The sequence below is a fragment of the Bos indicus x Bos taurus genome, chromosome 24, assembly GCF_003369695.1.
Source record: "Bos indicus x Bos taurus breed Angus x Brahman F1 hybrid chromosome 24, Bos_hybrid_MaternalHap_v2.0, whole genome shotgun sequence".
Lineage (NCBI taxonomy): Eukaryota > Metazoa > Chordata > Mammalia > Artiodactyla > Bovidae > Bos > Bos indicus x Bos taurus.
Window position 1 is genome coordinate 33,302,234 of NC_040099.1, and position 26,991 is coordinate 33,329,224.

Below are 26,991 nucleotides of genomic sequence, written 5' to 3' on the forward strand. Positions count from 1 at the left end.
GTTCTGGAGGATAGATATCCAAGATCAAAGTGCAGGGTTGACATCTGCTGAGGCCCCTGTCCTTGGAATACAGCCAGCCACCTTCTCCCTGGTGCTCACACGGCTTTTCCTCTGTGCTTGCATGAACAGAGATCTCTGGCGTAGCTTCCTCTTCTTACAAGGACACCAGTCCTGTTGGATTAGGGCTCCTATGACTTCACTTAATATTTACACCTTCTTAAAGGCTCTGTTTCTAAATACAGTTGTCATCATCAGGGTTAAGGCTTCATATGGATTTAGGGGAGAAAATATTTAGTGGAACAGACTTCAGTTGCTCTGTCCAATATTTGTTTTATCCTTTTCCAAATTTAATACCACCTGAAGATGAAATAGGCAATTAGTTGTTTTTGTACTTAGTAATAATATATTAACACTTTAAGCAGTGGACTCATCTGTTTCTTCCTAATAAACTTCCCAAACCCTTTCTGATGTTTCCCACATTCTTCATAAACTTTGGATCATCATCTAGCACTTTACCCAGACACTGTTTTTATGGTTTTGCATCTAACATTCTAATTATATGTTCTTTCCCTCACAGAAGTCGGTAGAGAGAAAAAAAAAATTTAGAGCTATAAGTAGTAGCTCACTCATTTATTCTGTAATGAATACCCTACTTCCTCCTCCATCTGCTGTGTTTTTATCTTTCCACTATATTTGGTCTTGACTCCTCGAAGAGCTAGCTATGTTTGGGAGAAAGCTGGAAAGCCAAAAGTCATACTGTTTCCAAATGTAACCTTTTTTATTTATGAATTGGGAAATAAATATGAAATCAAAGAATAAAAACAAGAGGCTTTGACAGGAATAAACTGGTATCTCCAACTATAAACTTTGAGAAATTAAAACATTCATAAAATACGTCTTCAAAAATAGAAATACTGAGGTTTGAAAATACAATCAGATGAGCTTTTCCCTAGCAATTTCTAAAGTGTTGGAAACTGATCAGAAGTTTTCAAAAGGTGCAGACAACAATCTCTTCTGATGCCCTGCACCTAAACAAGCAACACTGTATAGCCTCTAATGTATCTTAGGGCCTTTGTCTCCTTCATCTTCCTTAGGGCTTTACCATGATCGACACTCCACCATCAGCTGCCTAGCTTCATCTCTTTCTGTCCAAAGATTTTTTAAAAAAAGAGAATATAACATTTACTGAGAGGCAACAATATGGCATAGATGTATGCCCCACTGCATGCAGTGATTTTTGGAATTCAAGGGGGCATTTATTTCAGCACTTCTGGATTTCTGTAATATTTAAATTTAAATAAGCATGCATGTCTTAGTTTTGTAAGCAGGAAAATTGATTTTTTTTTGGCTGCTCTGTAACTTCTGACCGAAAGAATTCAACCCAGGCATTGAAAACAAGGAGTCCTAACCACTGCCAGGGAAGTGGATTGGATTGCCAGGGAAGCCCCTGATTTTCTTTTTTTTTTTAACAAAAGAAAACTAGGAAAAAATTACCTTGTTGAAATAAAAATTCTCTACACATATCTTCCTTATTTTGATAATTTATCTCATATTCATACATCCACTTCCATTAAAGTGAGGCAAAAGATCCTTGTTTCCAGATTTTGTTATTTCCCATTTGTATTTGACTATTTAGCAAATCAACATTTTCCACTGTGTGAAAAATTTACTCTCAGCTCTGCATGAGGAGAAAAACCTATTTGTAATGTGAAATAAGTCATTTAAAAGTGAAATCTATAGATGGGAAGTTGGGCGGGGGGGAACTGCTTAAAATAGCACTGCTGAATTTAAACAGGACGGTTAATGTAACTCAATGCCAGGACCTATGTTAATATATGGAACAGGAAGAATACACACAAAGAACCAATTCTAAAATGATCTCTTCATTTTTAATTTCTTAAAAAGCATGTTCACAGCACACTCCAAGAATGCCACACAGCAGTAGTTTGCTGCTACTGTCAAACGGAGTATGTCAGAAAACAAAACAAAACAAAATTTAATGGTTAATGGTTTTTAAAATTAGTTCTTTAAAACTTCTGTAAAGTCAGTAATTCCCAGTCATTTAAATATTTGTTTCATAGTGGTAAACATTTCATGAAATGCAATGAGGAGCCCCAAATCACACTTCTCTGAAGCACAATTAAAAGTTATACAACAGAAACAAAATAAATATTTTTCTAGAGAGAACGTATTTGGCATTTTAAAATAATCTTGTGTAACTAATGTTCAGATTTTACTTTTTACTATCAGACAGAGTTTAGGTCTTCAGTGATTTCAATCTGATTCTAGTAATAGGAGGAACGATGCTGTTGTTCTGAATAAGCTTCAGTCTTAATAGAGTCCATGTATTTCGTCTGCATTAAGAAGTGGCGCCCCAACAGTACTAAAAATTATTAAAAGCAAGATCAGGCAGTTTAAATTAGTTGGTGATCTGGTACCCAACTTGTTTTGTATGTACTTTTCATCCTTTGAGTATATAATCTTTCTAGGTAGCCTGCTATATTTCTTTAAAAATCAGTAAGTATACAGCTTGAGTGATGTGTAAACTGAATTTTGTTTCAATGACTTCATTAAAAATGTTAAACATGGTTGAAGATTCTACTCTGTCCTTCCAGATAATTTACATTTTCATTATAAATGCAGAGCGGCTGCACCATGAGTTACATCCTAACCATTTCACCTAAATGTAGAAAAGCTGGAAGTTAAATTTAAAAACTGTAGATAGTTGAGAAGTACTTATTTATCTCTTTCAGAAATTGATGATGCCTTTTCCTTGCATATTTGTGGGAAAAAATTCAAGATGTACCAATAAAAAGCACTTTACTTCTGTCAGCCATTCTCAAACCAAATTTCCATTTATGTCACCTACTAAAGAGAAGAAATTTCCCTTTAGAATCATGGTCACAATCTGGAAAAAGAATTAAGAAGTGCTAATTTTAGGCCATAAAATATTTGAGGAAAGATGCAACACAAAAGAGGAAGGTGAGAAAAGCCAAGTGTGTTGTAATAAATGTCTCCTTTGTAAACACATCTGTCCCTTCCTTCCATATCTGGAAATGTTAAAAATTCTCATCAAAACATTTTATGCCACAAATCCTGTAAAATCAGGTTGATTTCGGCCAGATAACCTGTAGCTGTTAAGAATTATATTACCCTATTCATATCATGAGAGGTAGTGACATTTTATTCTCTCAATGCTGAGCTAAAAATTCCACGCATCTGGTATATGGGTTACAAGGGAAAAAAAGCACAGAAGCACCATTGTACACGCCTCATGTTTTGATATTTCAAGTCACCCATAACTTCATTTGCCATTGGCAGCTGACAATCACCACTGTGTCAACACTGAAAGCAGTGGGTATTAGTGCTATTCATCATATAAGATTGGTGGACCTTCATCATCTTTCAAAAATGAAGCAGCTTTCCTTCCATTCTTCTGAACATGATCTTCATTCATTTTCTCCAAAGCTTCTATCTATAAAATACATACATTGAATCCATTGGTCAAAATGCTACTTCACAGAAATCATGCTTGAGATTGAACTGGTATTTTTACTCCCCTACAACAACATTCCTAATGACACTGGACTTGAATCAGAATTACAGTGTGTGACACAGATCACAGTGTGATACATATGTGTGTGTTTTTACTTGATTATGTTATCAGGATTGATGCCTAGTGTCTTTATCAAGCTAACCACTGGCATCAGATAGGTCTTATGATATAATCTATACAGCTTTCAGGGAACAAGAAAAAGGAAATCCGAAAGTTGACTCAGCAGCAGCAACATCAAGTAACTGTCCTGAACTAAAGGCTAGATGTACCAACTTCCCGTCACTTCTCTTCTGGCCTTAGACTCCAGCATGGCTTGGCCAAACTCAAGTCACACTGGGGCTTTCTGAAACAGATTCTACAATCATTCTCTGCTTTGGTAGGTTGTTGGGAATAATTAGTTGCTGTTTCACATTTCGGTTTTTGTTCAGTTTTGAGAGACCTTCCCTGGAGGAAGGTTTTTTTATGGTTCTGTAGATCCACTGCAATGACTGGGTATTTCCAAGGAAGGATCAAAAACATCTCAAGAAAAGAAAAATCTCTAATTTTGTTTCTGAGGGGATGAGAGGATAAACTCAGCTCTGGGTTTCATTATCTACTCCGTCCAGCTCCCCACTATCAGCGAGGTGAAAAACAGCCTTACAGCACTTACCTCAGCTAAGAAATCAGCTTCATTATCTGCCGAGATGTTTAAGCCTGAAACAGCATTGAAGAGTTCTCGTTCACCAAGGGCTTCCTTTACTCCTCCTTTCTGAAAAAACTAGTAAAGAAATATGAGGAAGTCAGCAGAGATATTAGCAAGGTTCTCTCAGAAACAGGAAACAGTGAACTTGTGAGACACTGGTGAATTCCCTCCATAATTTTTTAGCTACAGATGTTTCCAACTCAAATAAAACTGTGCTCAGGTTCTACTTGCTTCCTGTCCTCTCACACATTCGGGCTGTCTTCTGGATTTAGTAATAAGTCTGTCATGTTGCACCTTCTATACCTATGAGTGGTATACATAAAACTGCTTGGCATTGCTTTAAGTAGACACAAAATAATCACTAAATTTCATGAATTAAACTTTTCCAGTAAAGTCAGACGTTATTTCCAAAATGAAGTTGTTCTATCATATATAGAAAGAACATTCCTATCTGAATCTGTTGCTGACAATTCATTTCCTTTAGAAAATAGCAAACAGATGTGTCCCAACTCTGTGATGACTGAGTTTTACCTTCCCTCGTCTAGGGAACTACACCACTAGGAAGACTCTTTTCTTAGTGTAGTAACAATGGCAGGAAGCATGCAGGGTTGCTATAGTTCAGCTTCCCTTAAAGCACTGTGCATGGATTACATGTCTACTTGACGGATCAAATATTTAGAACCAAAATAAAGCTTACTCTCTCAGAAATTTAATTCATTGGCCCAAATGTGAGGCATGTAATCAAATTCTTGCAAAAAATGAAATCTGACAAATCAATCTTTGTCTCTTTATCATGAAAGCAAAGCAAAGAAGAACTAAACCCTTCCTTTAACTTCTAAGAACAGTGTCTTCTTATTGGTCTTAGGAGTCAGAAAAATATTTCAATCTATTACAGCCCACCCATAAAAAAGACAATTTACATTCCCACCTGTGAGACATTCCTACAGTCACGAAACAAGAACTCCAGGCCATGAGGGTGGGTTGGTTCTACAGACTGACTGACATCGATCAACCAGACCTGTTTAAATACACAGCACAGTGATTTCTTTACAGTCAGTCATTTACATCAAGTCACTAAGTCTGAACATGAACAAAATGCTCCTCACCTTCCCAGCATGCCAGAGCATGTTGTACTCACTGAGGTCGGCGTGTACGAGCGTACATTCGTCATATAACTGCTGCATCAACTGTGAGGAGGCAGGACAGACATTTAGGACGTGAGGAACCATTCTAAGTCACCCACACAACATCTACATCAACCAATATTTTCCGGAAAGAGCAAAACCAGGGTAAAGAACTTAACTTCTTTTTTGTGCTACAGTCAAGGCTGTGCCTTTTTTTTTAACCTCAAGGAAGGATGGGAGAACAATGAAACAGTGGAAGAGATATGACACTCTACTTCCCTGCCCATGTGACAGAAATGCGATCAGGAGGCCAAAGGGCTGACCTGGATTCCCACGCATGTGAGAGAGCTGTGGTCACTCAACCAGGGGACCTAGGCTTACCCTTCATAAAAGGGCAAACATCTCACTGAGAATTCCAAGGGGTGCACACAACTCCAAGATAAAAAGTACTTCCTGCCAGACATGTGAAAAAGAGACAGTCTTCTAAATTAAGCGGTATTATATATATATATAATATACATATATATAATATTACACATACTGTGGAGAAGGAAATGGCAACCCACTCCAGTGTTCTTGCCTGGACAGTCTCAGGGATGGGGGAGCCTGGTGGGCTGCCGTCTATGGGGTCACACAGAGTCAGACACGACTGAAGCGACTTAGCAGCAGCATACATACTATATGACTCACGGTGATCCCTAGCCTTAGAGAAATCAGCACTAATGTCTGTTTTCCAGCTTTAACAGAATCAAATATGAAGTTCATCACTACTTCATCTCTTCCCCAGCCACCCCACGGCCAAAAGAAACAAGAAAGGTAGGTTTGATTTTCGTTGAATGTTTTCCTACTAAAGGCAGAGAAAACTGGACTAACTCTCTAGCCATATTTTAAAAAATTAATTTGTATAACATGTTCATATTCACATCAACTGCTGCATGATATGAGAGCTCCATGCACATACTGTGCTAAAAACACCTTTCTCCGATTCAGTTAAAAAAAAAAAGAAGTGAAGTGAAGTCACTCAGTCGTGTCTGACTCTTTGCAACCCCATGAACTGTAGCCTACCAGGCTCCTCCGTCCGTGGGATTTTCCAGGCAAGAGTACTGGAGTGGTTTGCCATTTCCTTCTCCAAAGGATCTTCCCCACCCAGGGATCGAACCTGGGTCTCCTGCAGTGTAGGCAGACACTTTACCATCTGAGCCACCAGGGAAGTCTTAAAGAGACGCATAACAGTATCAGGAGCAGTTTCTTGAGCTAGAAGGATCCCAGACTGAATTTGGTTGCTGTCCCAAAATATAAATACTTTCCTCAAGATTCCTGACATATGCCTTCTAATGCCTGCACAGATGGATAAACCACGCCTCATCATCTTCTGATCAATACTTCCTTACACTGAGAGCGAATCTGCTTCCTTCTAAGTTCCCAACACTAACGGTATTTCCTTCACTGTTTCAAGAAGGTATACAAACTAACAAGGCACTGTATCTGGTATATATAGTAACATCAAATTTTATTTAATGAAGTTTTATGAATAGCTTCTGGCTTCCATGTCACTAACACTGACCCTTCACTTGCTCCACTGGTCCATAATTTTTCTAAAACAACTCAAAACACACGCATATTGATAGAAAGACCACTCTTCAATATTAACATTCCTTCACAAACTTCAGTTTGTCCTCGTTATAACGCCTTAAAATAGTCCTGTTAGGAATTTTTTTAGTTTAGAGGAAGCATTTTTAAAAATTGGTATCTGAATGCTCTGTACGGCACAACTTACATGAAGAGTTTGATAGTAGGCGTCTTTCATTTCTTCACTGCTGAGCTTTACTTCTTTCAATTTAGGGGCTGGAACTTGATCATGGCCAATAAAAGACATAACTAAAATGTGTTTCTTGAGTAGTACAACTGTTGGACAAGGAATTCCAGCTCTCTGCATCCTATACACAAAGAAAGGATCAAGAACGTAAAGACCAGTAGGAGAGAATATTTCATTTATTCAACAAATATCTAACGAGGTCCTGCAATGAGCTGTCACTGTGTTCCACTCTGGGGAATGCTGGAATGCAAAGGCAGTATGACACAGCCTCTGCCCTCACAGAGCCTGTGGCCTGGTGAAAAACACAGATGAGTGAGGAGATGACGACAGCACAATGTGGCATGGGCACTGGCAGAGGTGCGGGTAGGCGGCATCGAGGAAGCAGCGGGCAGACGGAACCAGCCAGGCTCAAACTGTGGGGAGGCGTGCTGTGGAAGCTGCTGTGAGATGCAGAGGCATCAGGGTGCACAGTCCACGTGTGTGTGTGTGTGTGTGTGTAAATCCACACAGTTGGATCTTGAGTGGGAGCAAGGACATGTGGGCTGAGCCCACAGAGAACGGCTGGCTCTGCATCACAAAACAGCTTTGAACTTTACACTCAAGACTATGGGAGCTACGGGAAAATGTTAAGAAAGGCAGTGATGAGATCTTAGTAATACAGAAAACAGCCTGCAGGGCAGAAAGGCCTCTTGGGAAATTATCCTAATTAGAAGTCCTACTAAATACAAGACTTGCAACTAATAAATATGGATAATTATGTTTGAAAACAAACAACTTTAGGAAAAGTAAACTAAAATTAAAAGCTTTTAATAGTTCAAATATAGGAAGGTTTGTAAATAAGAAAGATTACTAGTCAATTTCTTGGTTGACAAAACAATTTCCTTGATAAATTCTGCTTAGAGAATTGGACAACAAGTCTAATAAATTAAAACAAATGCAATCAGACTGGTAAAACCCTGCCCTGACCAAATTAACAAATATTAGATGGGATAAACCTTTCCTGAAACAAAAAAGGAAATTATTATTTATAATATGCCTAACTGGAAGCTGGAAAAGAGCATTTAGATATATGACAAAATATCTTTAGTAGAAAATGACTTAATTTCCCTCAAACTTTACTGAGGAAAAGAAAAAACAAAATGGATTTTTCACCCTATGAGTATGAATTCAGGTTATACGCATGGAAATGCTTTCTTACAGAAGCCTTCCTTAAATACTAGAATTAAGGCCTTTCATGCTTTCTACAAATGAATTTAAAAGAAAGCATGGGTGTTTTTGCCAGGCTAGTAGACTTAATACAAAGAGGTGATCACCCAAGATGACTTCCAGCACAATGATTTTCTTTACCTTGTAAGATTGTGCATTTCTTTTTCTGCCCACATGCGGATGATCTTACGCGGATTTAGTTTACTGAAGCGATCTTTAAACCTGAAATCATCTTTAATATATTTGTCACGATTCTTAAACTCATTAAGGGTTGTTTTAAATACCTTGATGGCACATTCTGTAGGTATAACTTTACTATCTTCCTTTCCATCCTCCATGCTAAGTAGAAGAAACAAACATTAAGTCAGTGTCGATTGTCAGGTAAAAAAACAATTTCAAAATTAAAGATTTTATGACAAGAAAGTAGATCTATCTTCTCTGAGAATGGAAGCCTTGGGGTGTTTTGTTTTTTTAAGCCTCCACATTTTAGAAGAAAACCTTAGCTTTCAGCTTTTTTAATAAGACACACTTTCAAATAAATTGTCAATGGTTTTCACAACCCATAATATAATCTTCATTTAATGACTATGGAATTAAACTTGGAACAATGAAGACCTATACACTTGCCCAAAGTTTATTCAAATTTCCTTAATGAATTTTTTCTTTTTTTTTCGTACACTTTAAAATAGGCTGCAGTCTGCCTGGCGTCCCTCTCCCTCCCCACAGCCAACCCCACAGCACAGACTGTCCACTCTCACTTTCCAAACACACACCAGCCGTCTCCTATTCTTCATCTTCATTACCTGTCAGTCTGACCAAAGTCATCTCTCAACTATCACCACAACTTTCTAACTGATCTGTTTCTTCTCTTGCCTGACTAGAATTCATTTCCCACACAGCAATCTGAGTAATCCTTTGAAAATGAGACTTGAATCTGAGCTTTGGTTCCCACTGCACTGAAAAAGCAGACTCCTTACCCTGGCTTACAGAGTGTTGCCTGATCCACCCTTTGCTTCTCCAGCCTTCTGGCTCCTCCTCACACACTACACTCCAGGGACACTGCTTTCTTAGTCTCCCAAAGATACGAAGCTTACACCTGTCTGAAGGCATTAGCACTAGCTGTTCTTTAGTCTGGAACGTTCTTCCTTCTGATATGTGATACTGAATCCAGGTGTGTCATTCAAATCCAGATTTAAATGTCACCTCATCAGAGGTTTCCCAGTCCTACTGATAAAAAGCAGTCACCCAGTCACTATGACATCACCCTGTTTTATCCATTTGCATGGCACTTATCTGACAGTCTTGGGAGGGGACTGGAGGAAGGGGTGAGAAGGAAGTACAGTCTATGAAAGCAGGGACCTCCCTTGTACCAGTCATTGCTATAGCCCCAGTACACAGAAGATGCCTGGAACATGGTAGGTGCATAAATACTTGGTGAGTGAACAAACCAGTTTTCAGTGAGACAGAATAGAGATTCTCTCCAAGGAAGAAATGATAATTTAAAGATGTTATAGACATCTCTGGATTTTGAGATAAGTTCTCTGTCATTGAAATAATTTAACCATAGGTAGATGAGGCCCTATCAAAAATAGCACTGAGGAGATTCCTCATTTGCAAGGTCTCCAGGATAGAATCTAATTTATAAGATTCATCTTGTCATTCTCCTACTAAAAAAAGCTTCCATGTTTCTCAGTAAATTACACAACCATCTGCCGAGCTCTTAAGGTCCTCCTTACCAATTTCTGGTTTGCTTACACAATTTTATATCTTATTACCTCTAAATATGTAACTTCTAATTTTCTGTCTAATCCCATTGTCTAAATTTCAATCCTCCCATTTTCAGCACTCCCTCCTCCACTTTTTTTTTAAGAGTTAAACTTTATAAATAAAGGTGAAATTTCCTTTGATTACCACCTGTGGTAGTTTCATTCCCCATTTCAACTCTTGAGAGACAATCACGATCATGAATAGTACTTTTCTAATCTTTTAAAAAAGATACATACATATGTATTAAAAAAAAAACAACCTATGTATGTTACATTCTGTATAACTTTTACCAGTTCTTACTGTAATGTCCTCCTCTTGAATATATCATAAGCTCTTTGAGAGTAGAAAACATGTTATACACTTACTTCCTGAAAAAATCTAGCACGTTACTATTCAAATAACTGTTGATTACTTGGTCAATGTGAGCATGACAGAACCCAGAAGAGCTCTGTGGCAGGCAGGACCTAAAAGGGTCCCCAAGATCCCAGTCCCTGGTGTACATGCCTATATAAGCCCCTCCCTTGAGTAGATTACACTACAGTAAAAGTGATGGTACAGTCATTGCCAGGATTATCTTCCATCCTTTAAAACTCAGTCTTAGTAGACCCAAGGCAGAGAGTTTCCTGATTATTCTGAGATGCAACCTGCTGTACAAAAGGGCTTCATGACTAGAATGTACATGGGCCTCTAGGAGCTCAGAGCAGTCCCTGGCTGGCAGGCAACCAGAAGGTGGAGACCTCTGTCCTAAAGTCACAAGGAACTGAACTGCGCCTAAGGAAGACGACCTCATGCTCCGGTAAGGGACAGAGCCCAGCTGACATGCAAGACTGCAGTCCTGGGAGACCCTGAGCAGAGAACCCAGCTAAGCCGTGCCTGCCTGAACTTTTGATCAACAGGAACCGTAAGATAATACATAGGTGTTGTTTTAAGTTGCTATATCTATGGTAATTTGTTATGCAGCAGAGGAAACTAACTTACACTTTAAAATGTATTTACTCTCAGCTGTTGAAAACCAAATGCTCTCTAGCTTTACTAACTTACAAATGCCAAAGTATAGATTATAATACCAATTCCACCATAAGCAAAGGGAGCCCACTTGTTCTATCAAAGGATCATTAAGTTGAACAGAAAATGAACGAAGAATAAACAAGGAAAATGGCACGAAAAAGAAACCCAAGTGGCCAATACATGTGAAAAAAAAATACAACCTAATCATAACTAAATAAACGCACACCAAAACACTAAAGAGGTACTTTCCATCTTTTACTCTGAGAAAAAAATATTAAGTTTGATAAGACTAGGCACTGATGAGGATGAGGGAAACAGGTTCATACTGCTTACTGGTGGTGGCATAAACTGGTTAACTGTCTCATCAGGCAATTTGGCAACACCTACTGACATTCAGAATTGTGCAACCTGCAGATCTAACTAGCTCATAGGGAAAAGTGTGTTTGCCTCACTTTTAAGAAATAAACAAATTTAAGATTTCTGGCCTTTGGTGTGACACATAAGAAGAAAAAGTTATAAAGAATTTTTAACAAATAACAGATATCAAGAAACATTGATTGCTGTAACAGCCAGCTCAGCGGGCCAAACAGTGAGCAAAATCTGGTACTCTCCCTTCAGTAAGGCCTTCCACTGTTTAACAGAAAGGGGAAAAATGCATGTAGTCTTTGCCCCAGCAATTCCAAATGTTAGGAATTTAGCTTAAGGATTTATCTGCAAAAGTACACCAAAGCTTATGTACAAAGATATTCCTGTATATTCGTAGAGTGGAATGTTCTACTATAAAAATGGTATGATATAAACCAGTAAAATAGAATGACTTGAGATATATTAATTGAAAAAAAAAGATGCTAAATGCAGCATATAAACAAAAATAAGAAATACATGCATAAAAACTTCTGTAAGACTAGACTAAACACTATTAATAGTGGTAACCTTTAGAGGGAAAACCTGTGGGGCCACAGCTGGTAAGATGAAGGCTGCTGCTGCTGCTAAGTCGCTTCAGTCGTGTCTGACTCTGTGCGACCCCATAGACGGAAGCCCACTAAGGCTCCCCCGCCCCTGGGATTCTCCAGGCAAGAACACTGGAGTAGGTTGCCATTTCCTTCTCCAATGCATGAAAGTGAGAAGGGAAAAGGAAGTCGCTCAGTCGTGTCTGACTCTTAGCAACCCCATGGACTACAGCCTACCAGGCTCCTCCATCCATGGGATTTTCCAGCCAAGAGTACTGGAGTGGGGTGCCATTGCCTTCTCTGCTACTTTCATTTTAATCCTTTTTGTACTGTTTAATTTTTATTGTGAGGAACTTTTCATTTTAAAATAATTTGTGCCATTAAGTTATGTTTGCCTGATCTCAGGGAACCCTCAGTTGAAATTTGGAAAGAGGGCAACAGAGCTTAGAGGTAAAAAAAAAAAAAAAAAAAGGTTTATTAAGATTAATTTATACCAGGTATAATCAAATACGATCTCAATCACCCCAACTAAAATCCTATGAAGGGAGGGTCAGTTTTCAAGTAAGTTCAGTAGACTGCTTCAGATCACATTGCTTAAAAAATGTTGAATCATTTTAACCTAACATTCATTTTTATCCCTTTCATTTTGGAACTCAGTATAATTCAATACATGATTATATGTGTATGTCTCATCTAGAAAGGGAGACAAGTTAAATAAGAAAACCAAGGGCAAGTACTTCAGAAGTAATTGTTTGAATCCCTTTAAGTATGTAACAAATACCTTCTAAAGCTAAAAATAACTAGAATAATCTGTCATCTATTTTAACATTTTTGTTTATAAACACTGCTAACATAAAGGATTAGCTGAGCTAGTAAGCCTTGCTGAACTAGTAAGACTTCAAAGCTAAGTAACCAGATGACATCATATTCCTGGTTTGCACATTCTCTCTACAGGCTCCACGTTTAAAATGTTTTCTCTTCCTCATGCCATCCTTTATTTGACTAAGATCTTGTAACAAAAGTAAAGTGGGTAGGATCTAAAATGACAAAAAAGCTTTAAAGACATTTCTTTAAGTATAACTCTCCCAACTTAGCATCAGAGTCCCATAGAGAAAAGTTTTGAATCAAACTCAGGTTCAAATTTTGCTATGCCACTACAGCTGCCTGTGTGATATAGAACAATTACAATAATATGAAAAATAATACGTTCATAGAAAAAAGACTGGAGGAGTCTACACAAAATTATTACTGGTTCTCTCTTGATGGTAGAATTGGGATGACTTTTTTTTTTTTTTGGCCACACGGCGAGACTTGCAGAATCTCAGTCCCCCAGATCAGGGACTGAACCTAGGCCACAGCAGTGAAAGTATCGAATCCTAACCACTAGACCACTAGGGAACTCCCTTGATTGTGTTTTTCTTTTTATGTCCCTATATTGCTAAGATAACTAAAATAACACTTTAAATTTTGATCTTATGTAAATTCAGAACAAGGGATTAAGCTTTGGTTTATATTACGGTACTGTTTTCTGCTCATTTACCTCCCTCCATATGCATGAAAGACAACAGATTCCTTTCCTGTACTAATACAGCCAGTGATTGTCTCCAACATTCCAGAGTTGACCATTTTATACATAAGTAAACGTGTCTTAGGATCAACTGCTTTTTCCTGGAAAAGATAAAGTGCTGTAAGTGAAAATGACTGGTAATCACAAAACATTTCCTGAACCATTTCTAATATCTAACATTCAAAATATATACTTTTTAAAACTTATTGTTCATTTACTTAGATGTATATATAACAGGCTCTTAAAAGAGGACTGTTAAGATACCATCCATTCCTATAACTCTACTGTCTCTGAAAGTGAATATCTAAAAGAACTACTAAAAATCAGATTCTAGCTTAGTCAAAGTTTTATCTTTAAACTTTAAATAGCTCTCCTGATGTACCTACCATTAGTTTGTTTTTCTAAAAGTTTAAAAATTATTCTCAAGATACTAGACACTAACTTCATTAATGTAAAACATTATAAACTATTATGTTATTATAAATATATCATGACAGAAAACAATTTCTCATATGCAATGAAAGCAACATAGTCCAAATTAATTATGACCACTGAAAGGCTAGTCTTGAGTAACTGGTTAATAACCACTACATGAAATCTGAAAGTCAAATGGCAAGGCTACTTGGGTTTTATTCACATCTTTGATTTGAAAAGTCAATCTCTTGAAAAAATGTCAAACATGAACTTTTGTCTTGTTTTTCCCTCCAAACGTGAAGTTTTCCAATGTGAATCTTTCCATTAAACGTAAGAATACTTACTGCAGTGGAATGCTCCTTTTTCTCATGGAGGCGGGCACTTCGACGTTCTTCTGAGTAGGCATGCTGTTTTAAAGCATTGAAAACATGGTTTGATAGTTTTAAGTCCATTCCAATTCCATCTCCTACCTGAAACCCAGGTGCAAACTGCCAAAATGAAAAAGAAAAATCAGTATCTGAATACTTTAACATGGGACACAGAAAAACAGTTTTACTCGGATTAGGTTACCTACTCAATAGATGATAATGCTATGAAGGCAGAATCCATAGACATTACAGAGGAAAAACCAAAATAACTCACCAGTGAGCTCAACAGAAAGGGAAACAAGGCTTTTTAAAGACATTTCATCCCAAAGGAAGGGAGGGTTTATTTTATGCATAGAAAACATCCAAACACATCTGAAAACTAAGGTATTTTAGCATATCCTCTGAACTTTGCTTTTATATCAAAGGATATATTATATTTTGAAATCACACCAAGTCTTACCAAAAAAAAAAAAGAACAATTTCACAGTCAATTATTTTTGAAGAGTAGGGTAAAATAGCAAGCTATGCTCACACCATGACAGTTAAGTATAATATGGAAGCCACTAGCCACATGTGGATGCTTACATTTAAATTATTAAAATAAAATTAAAAATTCAGTTCCTCAGTTGTACCAAATTTCAAGTACTCAGCTGTCAAATATGGCTATCATATTAGATAGCACTGGTACACACAGTGTGTGGTATTATCACAAAAAATTACACTGGACAGAGTTGTTCTAGAGTCAGATCTAGATTATTTCTAGAATTTAATAATATGTTTACTTAACAAGTATTTGTTCTGAAGTCTAAATGTTTTATATTTACCATGATATTTATGAAGGAGGAAAAAAATGCCATTTTTCTTTTTCTATTTTTCGAAAATCACGTTTTGTTTCTGATTTTGCAGGGGTAGGCACAAGATAAAAAATTTAAAAATTATAACAGGGTATACAGTGGGAAGTATTTCCACCACCCATTGTTATCCTCCAGTCACCACTGTTATGTTTCTCAGGTATTTCATGGAAAACTGAGATACTGAAAAATGTTACTTTCATAAGAACAGTTTCTTAATTTTAGAATCAATGTAAATCAAACTAGTTTTCTTAATATTGTTGGAGAATTTTATTCTGAGGTACAATATATTCTCATCAGTGGCTGAGTTTCCATGGTTTTGATGTACTGTCTTCTAAAATATCTCTAGAAAGGATGAAGGATATTTTTAGAAACTCAAGATAGTGTATTTAGAATCCTATGTTTTTAACTTATCCTAATAAAACTTTAGGATATTTATGATTTAGAGGAATCCTTTCTGTAACTTACATTTTCCATTCTGGCTGTGTTCTTTCTCCCACATACTACTTCATCGTGTTTGGTGGTGATGTCTTTTCCTTTTCCAATAAAACCCTTTTTGGGAGTAGGAATTGGTTTTGCTAAAGGTGATTAAAACAAGTCAAGTATGTAAAAATAGCAGAGACTAAATTGCTGCATTCATTACTGTCTGAAAAAGATACCTGAATCTAATAGTAAAGTACCAAATGAGAGTCAAAGATAAATATACAATACTTAATCCTCCTGTCTCCCCATTCTATGCCCCCAGAAGGTCAAAGCCCTGATACCTGGTCTGTAGGGGTCATCACGAGTGTCCTGCCAGTCAACCTCATCTTCAGAGCTATCACTGTCTTCGTAAGGATGCACTTTTCGATAATTTTCAAAGGAAATGCAAACTTAAAAGGCAAAAACAGTGGAAGATTTATTTAGGGCCCATTACAGGCATTTCCTACCACCCAATGGGGTTGTCACAATAAGGTCATAGTACCTTTGCTATCTCCATTGAATTTTTTTTCTTCACGCCTAAGCTGGGCATCATATTCTCTGTCAAACTCCATCTGTAGCATCTGAGCCAGCATTAGGTCGCTGGAAGTGTCAATGTTTTCTCCAGTAATAAATGGTCCTTCAGCAACACTATTCAAAATAAGGCAATATAGACTAATATAATGTGCTGGTGTAAACAGATGCTACCAATTATGAGTGAGATGTGCCTTTTCAGTGTTAACACTGTACTGAAGCAAGAATGGAGGAACTTTACCAAACCCTTCACCCTCTCCTGCCCAGCTGCCCTCTGACCAACAGCAGGCACCTGTGAGAGCACCAAACAGGATTAAGGGAGCTTTAAGAAACAGAAAGCTAAAGGGCCTATCATAAGAACCAAGCAGACCCCAAATTCATTTATTCTGTATTCTGATCAGAGGAGGGATGATGTATATATGAAAAGATAAACTACAAACACTTAGTCAAAACTGTTAATCTATTTGATTATTATTTGTTAATCTATTTGATAACAAAGTTCAACTGTTGCAGTAACTGAAACCCAGAGAAACTGAGCAGTTTGCCCAAGATACTACTGAAAACTAGTCACAAAATTGGGACTAAAACCCAAGTATCAGTGAACTCCCAAAATGGTGCTCCTTCTATTGCACTGCTTTTCTAAATCTCTGACTCATTTGTCATGACAATCACTAATCAAATCCTAAGACTTGGCTATGGTCAGTTGCTAGATCAAATAGATTCTTTGTGACTTTTACTTACGTAACTTCAGGAAAAGCGGCAGCTTCTTCTTCTAATTGCAATTCTTTAGCCAACTGCTCACTCATTACATCAGACAAAGAACAAGATATTGTATTTTGAGGGGTAGCCCATGGACACTATTAAAAAAAAAAGGCAATTCAAAATAATGAAATTAAAGTGACTTCCGAACTTGGAAATAAGGTCTCTTTTGAGAATTAGAGGAGTTAAATAAACTCAAAAGGAATGTTTAGTTTTTTGCAGAAATCATCTTGAAGGTAAAAATAGCTCCTAGCTCAGATCTAATCAAAGACACACCTAGACTATGACAGCCAAGACCACTTTCCAGCCTGCTTGGTGGGAATGTCCTTATAGTGGAGGGGAGCCCAGGCTACGCCAGCATCACCTGACTAGCCACTGAGTTCATGTGATGCCCCTTGTTCTGATATCATGCTCACCAAGCAACTTATACTTTGCTCACCTTCCACTTATAATTTGGCTTCCTGGGTAGATTCTGTTAGAGGAACAGGCTATACCAACTACCACAATTCAAAGCCCACTTAGAAGTTACACTTCCTTCTAATTTAAGTAGTAAGTCTTCAACAAGTATATAGTGTACAGCAGGCCCTTTCAAGATAACCTGGGATATGCTAAAACAAAAAAAAACTCAGCAGTGACAAACAATGAACCCTATACTTCTGAACTTTAGAAAATGAGAAATGGATTCTTGAAACAATATTACTAGAGCAAAGTAGTATTCTGTGAGACTCTTCAAGAATAGCTGGCCAGTCATCCCTCCTCAATGGCATCACCATCTAAGCCCTCCTGCAATGTGTAAACTGCAGCTTTATTTCACAATTCCTAATTTTTGAGGAGGGAAGCTTCACTGAGCAGCAGCAAATGACTCCATCTGCTAGTCCAGTGATTAAGACCATTAATACTAATAAGAGGTCTAAGTATCTCCTGAACTGGTTCTCTATCCCCTTTCCGAGGTGTCATCCTCCCATCACTGGGTTACTCACTGTAAGAGCCTCCTAACTGCCTTCTGTTTGCTTCCACTCTCCATACCACAACACAATGGTTTTTCTAAAATGTAGATTTGACTGGCTCAGTTTCCTTATTAAAGTTCTTTTATTGCTTTAATGTTTCCCACTGCCTTCAAGATAAAGTCCAAACATTTCTTAACCACTACCACTCCTCAGAGTCTAATTTAGGATAGCATGCGATGGTAAGTGTTTTAGCCAGAGTCCAGCATAGGGCTTCAGACCTAAAGAGGCATTCAAGTTCTTTACTGAACAGGCACCAAAAGGAAACCTGGGGATATGTCAAGGAACTGCCAGGGTGTCCCTAGGCTGGAGAGGTCTGATTTCTTTCTACACCGCTCGTAGGTTAAAGTCCTCCTCTCCACCGAGCGGTCAGCCCCTCTGCCCACCCACTTCTCAGGCTTCTAGTCTCTAGCTAGCAGTCAATTAATTCTCCTAAGATGTTAAAACATCTGTGGACAATCTCTCAAAGAGAGGTAAATAATGAAAGGCAGTCACTGTGTTATTTTGGAGGCAGAGATTTACCTGCTTCCAAGACAGACTGAATGGGAAAGGGAAACATGCAGAGACTGAGAGCACCAACAAGACACCAGGACTGCTCAGTCCTGCGGACCGCGCTCCTAGGAGCCTGAGGCTCTAGAGCTGGACTGCTCTGTACCCCTGCTGGCCAGCTCAGCTGGGCACCTCACACTGAGATGACTTCCTTGGGTGGGGTAAATAAGTAAAGATTTCTGAAAGTCTGCCAACTTCCATACTTTGAAATCACATCTTCAAACCAGTAGCCCAAAATTCCTCCTTAAAATGTTCCAGGCTGTGAGGGACAGCTTCCAGGCATGGTAGCTCTCCACAGGCTCAAGTGGTCATCATCCTGAGGGGGGCTTAGAAAAGGCACTGGGGCCCCTTCTCCAAATGGGCACCATGGGGTGAAGGGAGGGGAATCTTCTGTCATATTGCAATTCTTCAGGAAGTTGTCGGCTCCCTCTGTCAAATGTTTAAGGAGATAAGAGTAAAAGGCCCTTGTTCTACTCAAGCAGTCTGACATCATTTCCCACTACTGCTTTCAACAAATTAAACTCACCAGGGCATCCAGATCTGATGGGAAACTCCAACCACTTCCAGTTAGTTATTCTGCTTTAAGTGACATCTACCAAGCCCATCATTAGCTCCCTGACTCCTGTTCGCTGAGGACCCCTGACCTACCCTGTTTCCCTCTCCTGGGAAACTGCAACCACTGAACGCAGCAACGTGGGGTCTTCACAGCTGCCATCCTCCCTCACCTGCTGGCTGCAGATGGGAGGGAAATCATTCCCCCTTCCTTCTACTCTTCAAGATGCATCACAAGCTGTCCATCCCGCTTTTTGTTTCTTTTTAAAGACTTTACTGCACACAACTATAGGGAAAGAATCAACTTAAAAACAAAAAACAAAAAAACAACAGCAAACACGAAGGAGGTACATAATAACAAAAATTCTGTCCTCAACTTGAAGCCAGTCAAGGGAACCATAACTTACAGGAAAGTTCCTTTTCAGCTCATGCAGCTGGAAGACATAATCTAGGCAAAATATTTAAGTGGGTAATTTTACTTCTCAAAACAGGACTTCTGCAAAATGTGATCTGAGCCTACACAGTAACACTAATTTTTTTAACTTTCAATTTTAGAGTATTTTTACAGTAACAACAACAAAAAAAATCACAAAGATTGTAGAGTTGCCAGATTCCCATACCCAGCATCCCCGTGTAAATACTGTACATGTGTCACAATTAATGAGCTCAATTAATTAAATTGAGCTCATTAATTAAAGCCCATACTTCATTCAGATTTCCTTAGCTTCCCTCTAATGTCTCTATTCTATTCCAGAATACCATCCAAGATACCACATAACATTTAGTCATCATGTCACCTTAGGTTCCTCTTGGCTGTGAGTTTCTCAGACTTTCCTTGTTTTTGGTGACCTTAATGGTTCTGAGGAGTACCACTAATCCACTTGTTACAGCTCTTTCCAACAGAGCTACACACTTCCTCATTTTTGCCTACAGTATGTCCATTCTCCCTTCTTGGAATATTCCCTAAAATTCATTGCTCATAACAGCAGCTCGGCATTTTGTAACTGGGGACCCCCAAGTCCCTTTCGGGGTGTCTAAGAGGTCAAAATTATTTTCATAATTGTTCTAAAAAAGTTTCCACTCTCATTCTCTCAAGAGTGTCGAGTTTTCCAGAGTCTGTATCAGATATGATGGCAGCACTCTGGTGGCTACTAGAATGAGTGCCTGTGAACTGTGTCCTCCAAAAATTTCCAAGGTAGTGGGTTTAGAATATGAACGTGAATTTTAACTACTATATATAGGATGGTCCTGCTCTACAGCACAGGGAACTATAGTCGATATCCTGTGATAAACCATAATGGAAAAGAACATAAAACAGAAGCATGTATATGTATAGCTGAATCATTTTGCTGTACAGCAGAAATTAAACACAACACTGTAAATCAACTATACTTGAACCACATGTTTTTAATGTGCATTTTTAAAGATTAACTCCGTTCGTTCTCAGTGTCTACCGTGCTATTACCCATCTGCAATTATGCCTGCTAAAATCTACGTATTTGTAAGCATGGATTTTCTTCATATATTTCAACTGATACATACTGCAACGGACTGAAGAAAAACGAGCTATGAAAATCCAGCTGTCTTCTACAAAGTTACTACATTAAAGAGATTTGCAAAAATCCAAAACACTACTTCACTAATTTTTCATTTTGGAAAACAGCTTTTTTTTTTTGGTAAAACATAAAAATATTATTTGTATAAACATCATGATTTATATCACTTAATAAAGTTTTTCGATATCTGTTTGAATTTCTGATATGACAAATATCAATCGATATAACCAATATAAACAGAAGTTCTTGGAGTTCTCAATGGTTTTTAAGAGTATAAAGAAGTCCTGATGGAAACGTTTTGAGAATAATTAGCCTTTAACATTCTTTCAATTTTCCAAGGTTTTCCTCAAATCTCCACTTACTCCACACAGGTTTCTATAATCACTTCCATCTTCCAAGAGGTTAGAGAAGGAAATGATACTTGCAGTGTGATACCTGCAGTGTATTTCTATTGTTTCCCCCATGAAAATGCTGTCTTCTCAACAGAACATCAGTAAACCCCAAGATGATCTTTTATTGCAAGATGAAAATGAAGTTTTATAGTTCTGATGATGCACACTTAAATGAAAATATGACGGATGTCAAATATATTATTGAATTAGTTTTGGAAGTGAAGTTTGTTCTGAGCTTAGGTATTCTGAGCAAAGTTTGTCTCATCTGACATTTTTACAAGCTTTACAACCTTACCTGGAGAAATTTAACATGTATAGTATATATTTATTAGTGTCTTTCTAATGATTTGTTCTTTTACATCTACTGATCTTGACCTTGTAAACAAAGCTTTGACAGGAAAAAAATAAACAATGTAAAAGACAGATGTAACCACATTTGCCAATTAAATATCCTAGATTCTCCTTATGGTTGTATGAGAACTTTTATAAAAATTTCCTTTACAGTACTTAACAGCTCATACTTCCCCCACTTTCTGTTAAGACCTGGTATGAAGATCTGATAAGATTAATGAGTGACCCTTTAAATGGAACAAATGTTCTGTGTGAATATGTAAAGAAGTCGGTGAAATGGGTAAAGGTGGTCAAAAGATAGAAACTTCTAGTTAACAAAATAAATAAGGCATGAAATGTACTATACAGAATGATAATTAATCTGTTAATAATGCTGTATGGTACATGTGAAAGTTGCTAACAAAGTAAATCTTAAACGTTCTCATCACAAGAAACAAAATGTAATCCTGAATGCTAAATAGACTTACTGTGGTGAGCATTTTGCAATATACACATGTATCATTATGTTGTACATTATGTTGTACACCTTAAATTAATATGTTGGTAAACGTCCATTTTATTTTAAAAAATGAACAATTAGGAAGCTAAAAAAGTTAGATTCCTTCACAACTTTAATTTGAGGAACACAAAATCTCAATTCTGCTTTCAAGAAAACCCTCCATAAAGTGGCAGAAGAATCTTTTCATCCTTCTAATGAAAGCATCATGAAAAGCAGCAGCCCGAAATCAGAAACCAGATGTTAAATGAGCATTTCAGTTGGCCATTACAGGAAAAAGCATAAACGTTAAAACTCGGACATAACCATCTTACAGTTTGTAAACACTTGAGTATTAGCCTGGAGGGGAGGAAGGGTGCGCCTGGACTTACCTCCTAAACTTACTACTTCAAAAACAACAAACTGCCCAAGTAGGATGAGCACAGTTGACAAGTTAAGGAAACAGCTTCCTCAACCACCTTTCTGTCTGGGTTTCTGTGAATAATTGGGCTGACTCATTTGGCTGGAGAAAAACAAGTTCGTGCTTGCCCTCCCTCAAACGTCAGCATCTCTAAGCGAGTCCCGCCCAAATACATGCTACGGGGGTTCAGAAACCAAGGTGCAGAACCAGACTCCAAACCGGGGTGGCCTTTGGTAGCCTGTGCCCCTTCCCTGCCTCTCTCTCCCCGCCACCCGCAGCCCCGCCACCCGTCCTCCTTTTCCCAGGCGGTTGGTATTCAGCCCCAAACTCCCCAAGTCACCTGGGGAGCCGCTTCGGCGCCTGCCATCCTCTCCGGGTCCTCCGAGAGGACCAGTCAGGAGGCTACGGCAGGTGCGTCAGCGCCGACTGCCACTCACCTTGTTGGGTCCCCAGGCCGCTGCTGGCCCGGGCTCAGGGGATGCCACTCTGACCAGATCCATGTAGGGGAAGAAGTCAGCGACGAGAACAGAGCAGAGAGGTGGCAGGACCGGGAAGCAGCTCCGCCGAGGAGACAGGCGGCGGGGCTGGGACGGCAGGGTGCTGGTGCCGAAGCTCAGATGACAGATGGCGGCGGCGGCAGCCGCGTCCGGAACTAGACCGCTTCTCTTCCGCCTTCTACGCTGGTACGCTCGCTTCCGATTGGCCGCCTACGGGGCTCCACGTTAGGTCACCTTTCTCCGCCCCAGAGGACCGCACTTCCGGTCGCTGCCCTGGCCGGAGGCTGGTGGTCACTGTCACTCTTTACTAGCAGGGCAGCTGCCGGGTGTGGCTTCCTCTGCTCAGGCTCTACGATGACCCTGAACCACCTTTTTGTCTGCGCGAGAGGGCAGCTGGATCAAGTTAAACGGAATCAGAGTGCGTGGACAGTAAATAAACAAGCAGAACAGATTCTCTGTTCATTCATTATTTCCCGGAGTGGATTCTAAACTGAGATGAGATGTGAGACAGAAAATGGCAGGTTTAGAGAACGGAAATTGAAGGAAACGGTCGGGTTTTGTTTTTATTACAGTTGTCGGTAGGAGGCGGGGCGAGGAGTGTGAAATTTTGTAAAATGTATTATGTAACATGGAGCAAAAATAGGATTGCGTAATAAACGTTTAGGTTCAGCTTTTCATAATGTGACCGGAAAAATCCGGAATAGGTAAATCTATGAAGACAAATCAAACTGGTAGTTGCCAGGGAACAGGGTTGGGAGGAGGCAAACGAGGAGTGATTGGTTAAGGGGTAAAGGGTTTTCTTTTGGGTGATGAAGCGGTTTTGGAACTTGTTATCGTTGATAGTTGGACAGTATTGTGAATCTGTTCAATGCCACTGAATTTTACACTTTGAAATGGTTACACTTTACTTCAGAGAAAGAATGTGTGAACGAACCGTTTAAGTGTTTTAGGGGTAAAGCAGATAGAAACCACAGCGAACAGTGGTGAGGACGAGGTCGGGAAGCTTAAGGGAGCAGGGTAAAATGCCAGGATGTTAGATGGGTGATCCACGTGGACCTTGAAATTACCCAGCAAGACGGCAGGGCTTGGGGTGGAATGGAAGAGTGTGAGTAGGTGCTGGTCTTCAGAAAATGTGCAGATTGTAACCCAGAAAGGTCGGTAGATGCTCTGCTTCGGGATCTTAGGGACAGGCAGGGATGTCAGAGGACAGCCTTATAGCAGGAGTCACGTTTTGGTAGATGCGCTGGACAAAGCAAGGCGTGCCAGCTGGCTACCCTGCCTCGCACACCAGACAGAAATGGTTAGTCTCAGAGGACACTCAGGCTTTACTTCAGACAGGGAAGAGAGAGGGCAGGCTGTGGGGACAAGGGAAGTTTCTTTATCCTGAGTTGGAATTCCAGGTTAGAACAGAGTTTGTGAGTTAACAATCTTAATGGTTGGGTCTCAACAGTTAAGGTATATACTTGATGCCATCAACTATGTGCTCCTTAAAAGGGGAGATAGAAATTTACAATATTTACAACTTACATTTACAAATATTATTAATAGGACAAATGTGGTTTACCAACAACAGCATGTTGTTGCATGTTACTTGTTTTTTGTTTGTTTGTTTGTTTAGTCCTATATGATGCTGGGAGGGATTGGGGGCAGGAGGAGAAGGGGATGACAGAGGATGAGATGGCTGGATGGCATCACTGACTCGATGGACATGAGTCTGAGTGAACTCCGGGAGTTGGTGATGGACAGGGAGGCCTGGCATTCTGCGATTCATGGGGTCGCAAAGAGTCAGACACGACTGAGCGACTGATCTAATCTGATCTGATATTATTAAATAGTGAGTTCTTGAATGGGGTAAAGGGCATTTTGCTGTGAAATGAAATAAGTACAACGTTTAAAAGATTTAGTTTCAGTTTTTACTCCTATCATCTCTGCTGATAAACTCACTGGTGCTCAGCTGAGATGAGCTAGTCTAGAATTTGTACTCCCTAAGCACATGGAGAAGGCAATGGCACCCCACTCCAGCACTCTTGCCTGGAAAATCCCATGGACAGAGGAGCCTGGTAGGCTGCAGTCCATGGGGTCGCTAAGAGTCAGACAGACTGACTTCACTTTCACTTTTCCCCTCCATGCATTGGAGAAGGAAATGGCAACCCAGTCCGGTGTTCTTGCCTGGAGAATCCCAGGGACAGGGGAGCCTGGTGGGCTGCTGTCTATGGGGTTGCCCAGAGTCGAATACGACTGAAGCAACTTAGCAGCAGCAGCAGCAAGCACATGGAATCAGCAGATTCTTCAGTCTCTAAAGGGAACAGAATTAAAATTCTTTACTCTTTATTATTGAAATTAGTTGTCAATTTTGAAAGTAATTGTTTCAACCAATCAACAAATATTCAATAACTACTTACAACATTGCTAAAGTCCTGTGGGAGAAGAAGAAAACTATGAGATATAGTTGGAGAGATAACGTATTCACATAACAATGTTGAATGACAATACAACACTTCTGTCTCAAAAGAGTGCATGATTAATTGCCACATGACAGCTATAGACAGTGAATGTTTCAGGATTCTTTGTTGGTTGGAGAAATCTGGAAAGGCTGCATGGAGGAGGTGCTACCAAATTAGACAACCAATTTGGAGAGAAGCTATAAAGCTAGTTTAGCTGGAATGAACAGCATACAACTAGGTATAAGGGTAGGAAAGTCTATTACATATTTAGTGATGACAGAATTTTCCTAAGTTTTCTAGACTGGGGTGTTATAGGTTGGTTAGGTTTAACTGGGACACAGTGATTTTTGAACCCTATGCAACCCATTGCCATTTTCCTTCGTTCTTTCTTTTTTTGAGTGCACTGTGTGACTTATGGGATCTTAGTTCCCCCAACAGGGACTGAACCTGGGCCATTGGCATTGAAAGCCTGGAGTCCAAACCACTGGACTGCTAGGGAATTGCTGGTTGCCATTTTCTAACAACAAATATTTTGTTTTGTCCCCTTTACTGCACAATTATTTTTTAAATTGATATAAAGAGTTGGACATGAATGAACTGAACTGAATGTTCTGACTATAAAAGATAAAGGGAGAATAATTTTTAATAAAATATATATTCTTGATTGCATTCAGATAAGGTATCCCAAGCAGTAGAAAGAAAATAGAATGGTAGTTCGCATTCCCAGGGGCCCAGGGGGATCAGGGAAGGGTGGGGGGAAGTTGTTCTCTGGGTGTAGAGTTTCAGTTTAGCAGGATGCAAAAGTTCTAGAAATCTGTTGCACAACAATGTGCATGTAATTCACACTGCTATACACTTAAAAATGGTTAAAATGGTTAGATAGCAAATTATATGTTGATATTTTTAATACAATAAAAATGTGAATTTTAATATGTAAATATATCTAAGTGGATTTCTTTTCATTTAGTTTGCTCAGGATTCAGTGGGGTAGCTCTGAACATTTTTCTTTCAGTGCTAATAGACTGTTGTGAATTGTTCTGTCAGCTGCTTTTCTCCCTTCTGATACCATTTTCTACCTTTTTACAAGGACTACTCGCTCTTGCTCTACAGGTGGCCACAGCCCTAGAGAACCTTATTTCTCCCCCCACGTCCTGGAGAGCTGGCCCCGCCCACCGCGAGCCTGGGCGTTCTTGAGGAGGCGCTGCCCCTTTAAGAGGCCGGCACCGGGGGCCGTCGCTGCGCCGATTGGCGGAGCTCGCAGCCACGTGGCGGTCCTGGCAGCAAGGGCTGTGGCCCGGTTCTGGTGGCGGCAGTGGGGCTTCTGGGGGGTCCCTGGGAAGGGGCGCAAATTAACAGATGTGCATGAAGAAGTGTCTGGTCGGCCTCACGTTTTGTACCTGCTACCTGGCTTCTTACCTCACGAACAAGGTGAGGAGGGGCGGGTGCGGGGTGGTGATGATTGCCCGTGGGGGATCTGAGTCCCCAAATCCTGTGTGGACCAAATACTACCTCCCGATTTTTATCTGATTTGTTCCTGATGGTGATGGAGAAGAAAACAACTCTGCACGATGCTCTTTTAGAAGTAAGATTTGTTGGACGGTACTGTCCTCGTTTCTCGTGCTGTAATACGTCCTTTACATCTACTGGGACACTGGATTTTTGACTGGTGAATTCCCAGGAACCTCATTT

General features: G+C 39.4%; 2 protein-coding genes and 1 non-coding gene across 7 annotated transcripts in view; 1 reads left to right on the forward strand and 2 right to left on the reverse strand.

Moving 5' to 3' along the window:
• Positions 1 to 759: 759 nt before the first annotated feature.
• Positions 760 to 23,033, reverse strand: RIOK3 (RIO kinase 3). The gene is made up of 13 exons (XM_027526006.1): positions 22,799 to 23,033; positions 17,044 to 17,159; positions 16,274 to 16,419; positions 16,074 to 16,181; positions 15,778 to 15,887; positions 14,435 to 14,578; positions 13,650 to 13,777; positions 8,526 to 8,723; positions 7,140 to 7,299; positions 5,345 to 5,425; positions 5,167 to 5,256; positions 4,206 to 4,313; positions 760 to 3,475 (listed from the first exon to the last, which is right to left on the reverse strand). The coding sequence occupies exons 1-13, from the start codon at positions 22,859 to 22,861 to the stop codon at positions 3,368 to 3,370; spliced, it is 1,560 nt and encodes a 519-aa protein (XP_027381807.1). The 5' UTR covers positions 22,862 to 23,033; the 3' UTR covers positions 760 to 3,367.
• TRNAC-ACA lies at positions 6,501 to 6,572 on the reverse strand. Its single transcript has one exon. It is a non-coding gene; the product is annotated as a tRNA-Cys (tRNA).
• A 94-nt stretch (positions 23,034 to 23,127) lies between the features above and the next one.
• TMEM241 (transmembrane protein 241) overlaps positions 23,128 to 26,991 on the forward strand; it is a 123,855-nt gene continuing 119,991 nt past the window's right edge. The window contains exons 1-2 of one of the 5 annotated variants that reach the window (XM_027526007.1): positions 23,128 to 23,276; positions 26,390 to 26,730. In XM_027526007.1, the coding sequence (XP_027381808.1) occupies positions 26,659 to 26,730 (72 nt within the window). In that variant the 5' untranslated portion in view covers positions 23,128 to 23,276; positions 26,390 to 26,658. The other 4 variants (XM_027526008.1, XM_027526009.1, XM_027526010.1 and 1 more) reach the window with 4 other exon arrangements.

Bases quoted from the DNA above. Each gene is read 5' to 3' on its own strand.
- RIOK3 (XM_027526006.1), bottom strand. From the start codon at position 22,861: ATGGATCTGGTCAGAGTGGCATCCCCTGAGCCCGGGCCAGCAGCGGCC. The intron at 13,778-14,434 runs GTAAGTATTCTT...TATCTTTTCCAG, and splicing joins AAAAGGAGCATTCCACTGCA to GAAAAAGCAGTTGATCCTAA. The intron at 5,426-7,139 runs GTAAGTTGTGCC...GCCTCCTCACAG, and splicing joins CCTACTATCAAACTCTTCAT to TTGATGCAGCAGTTATATGA.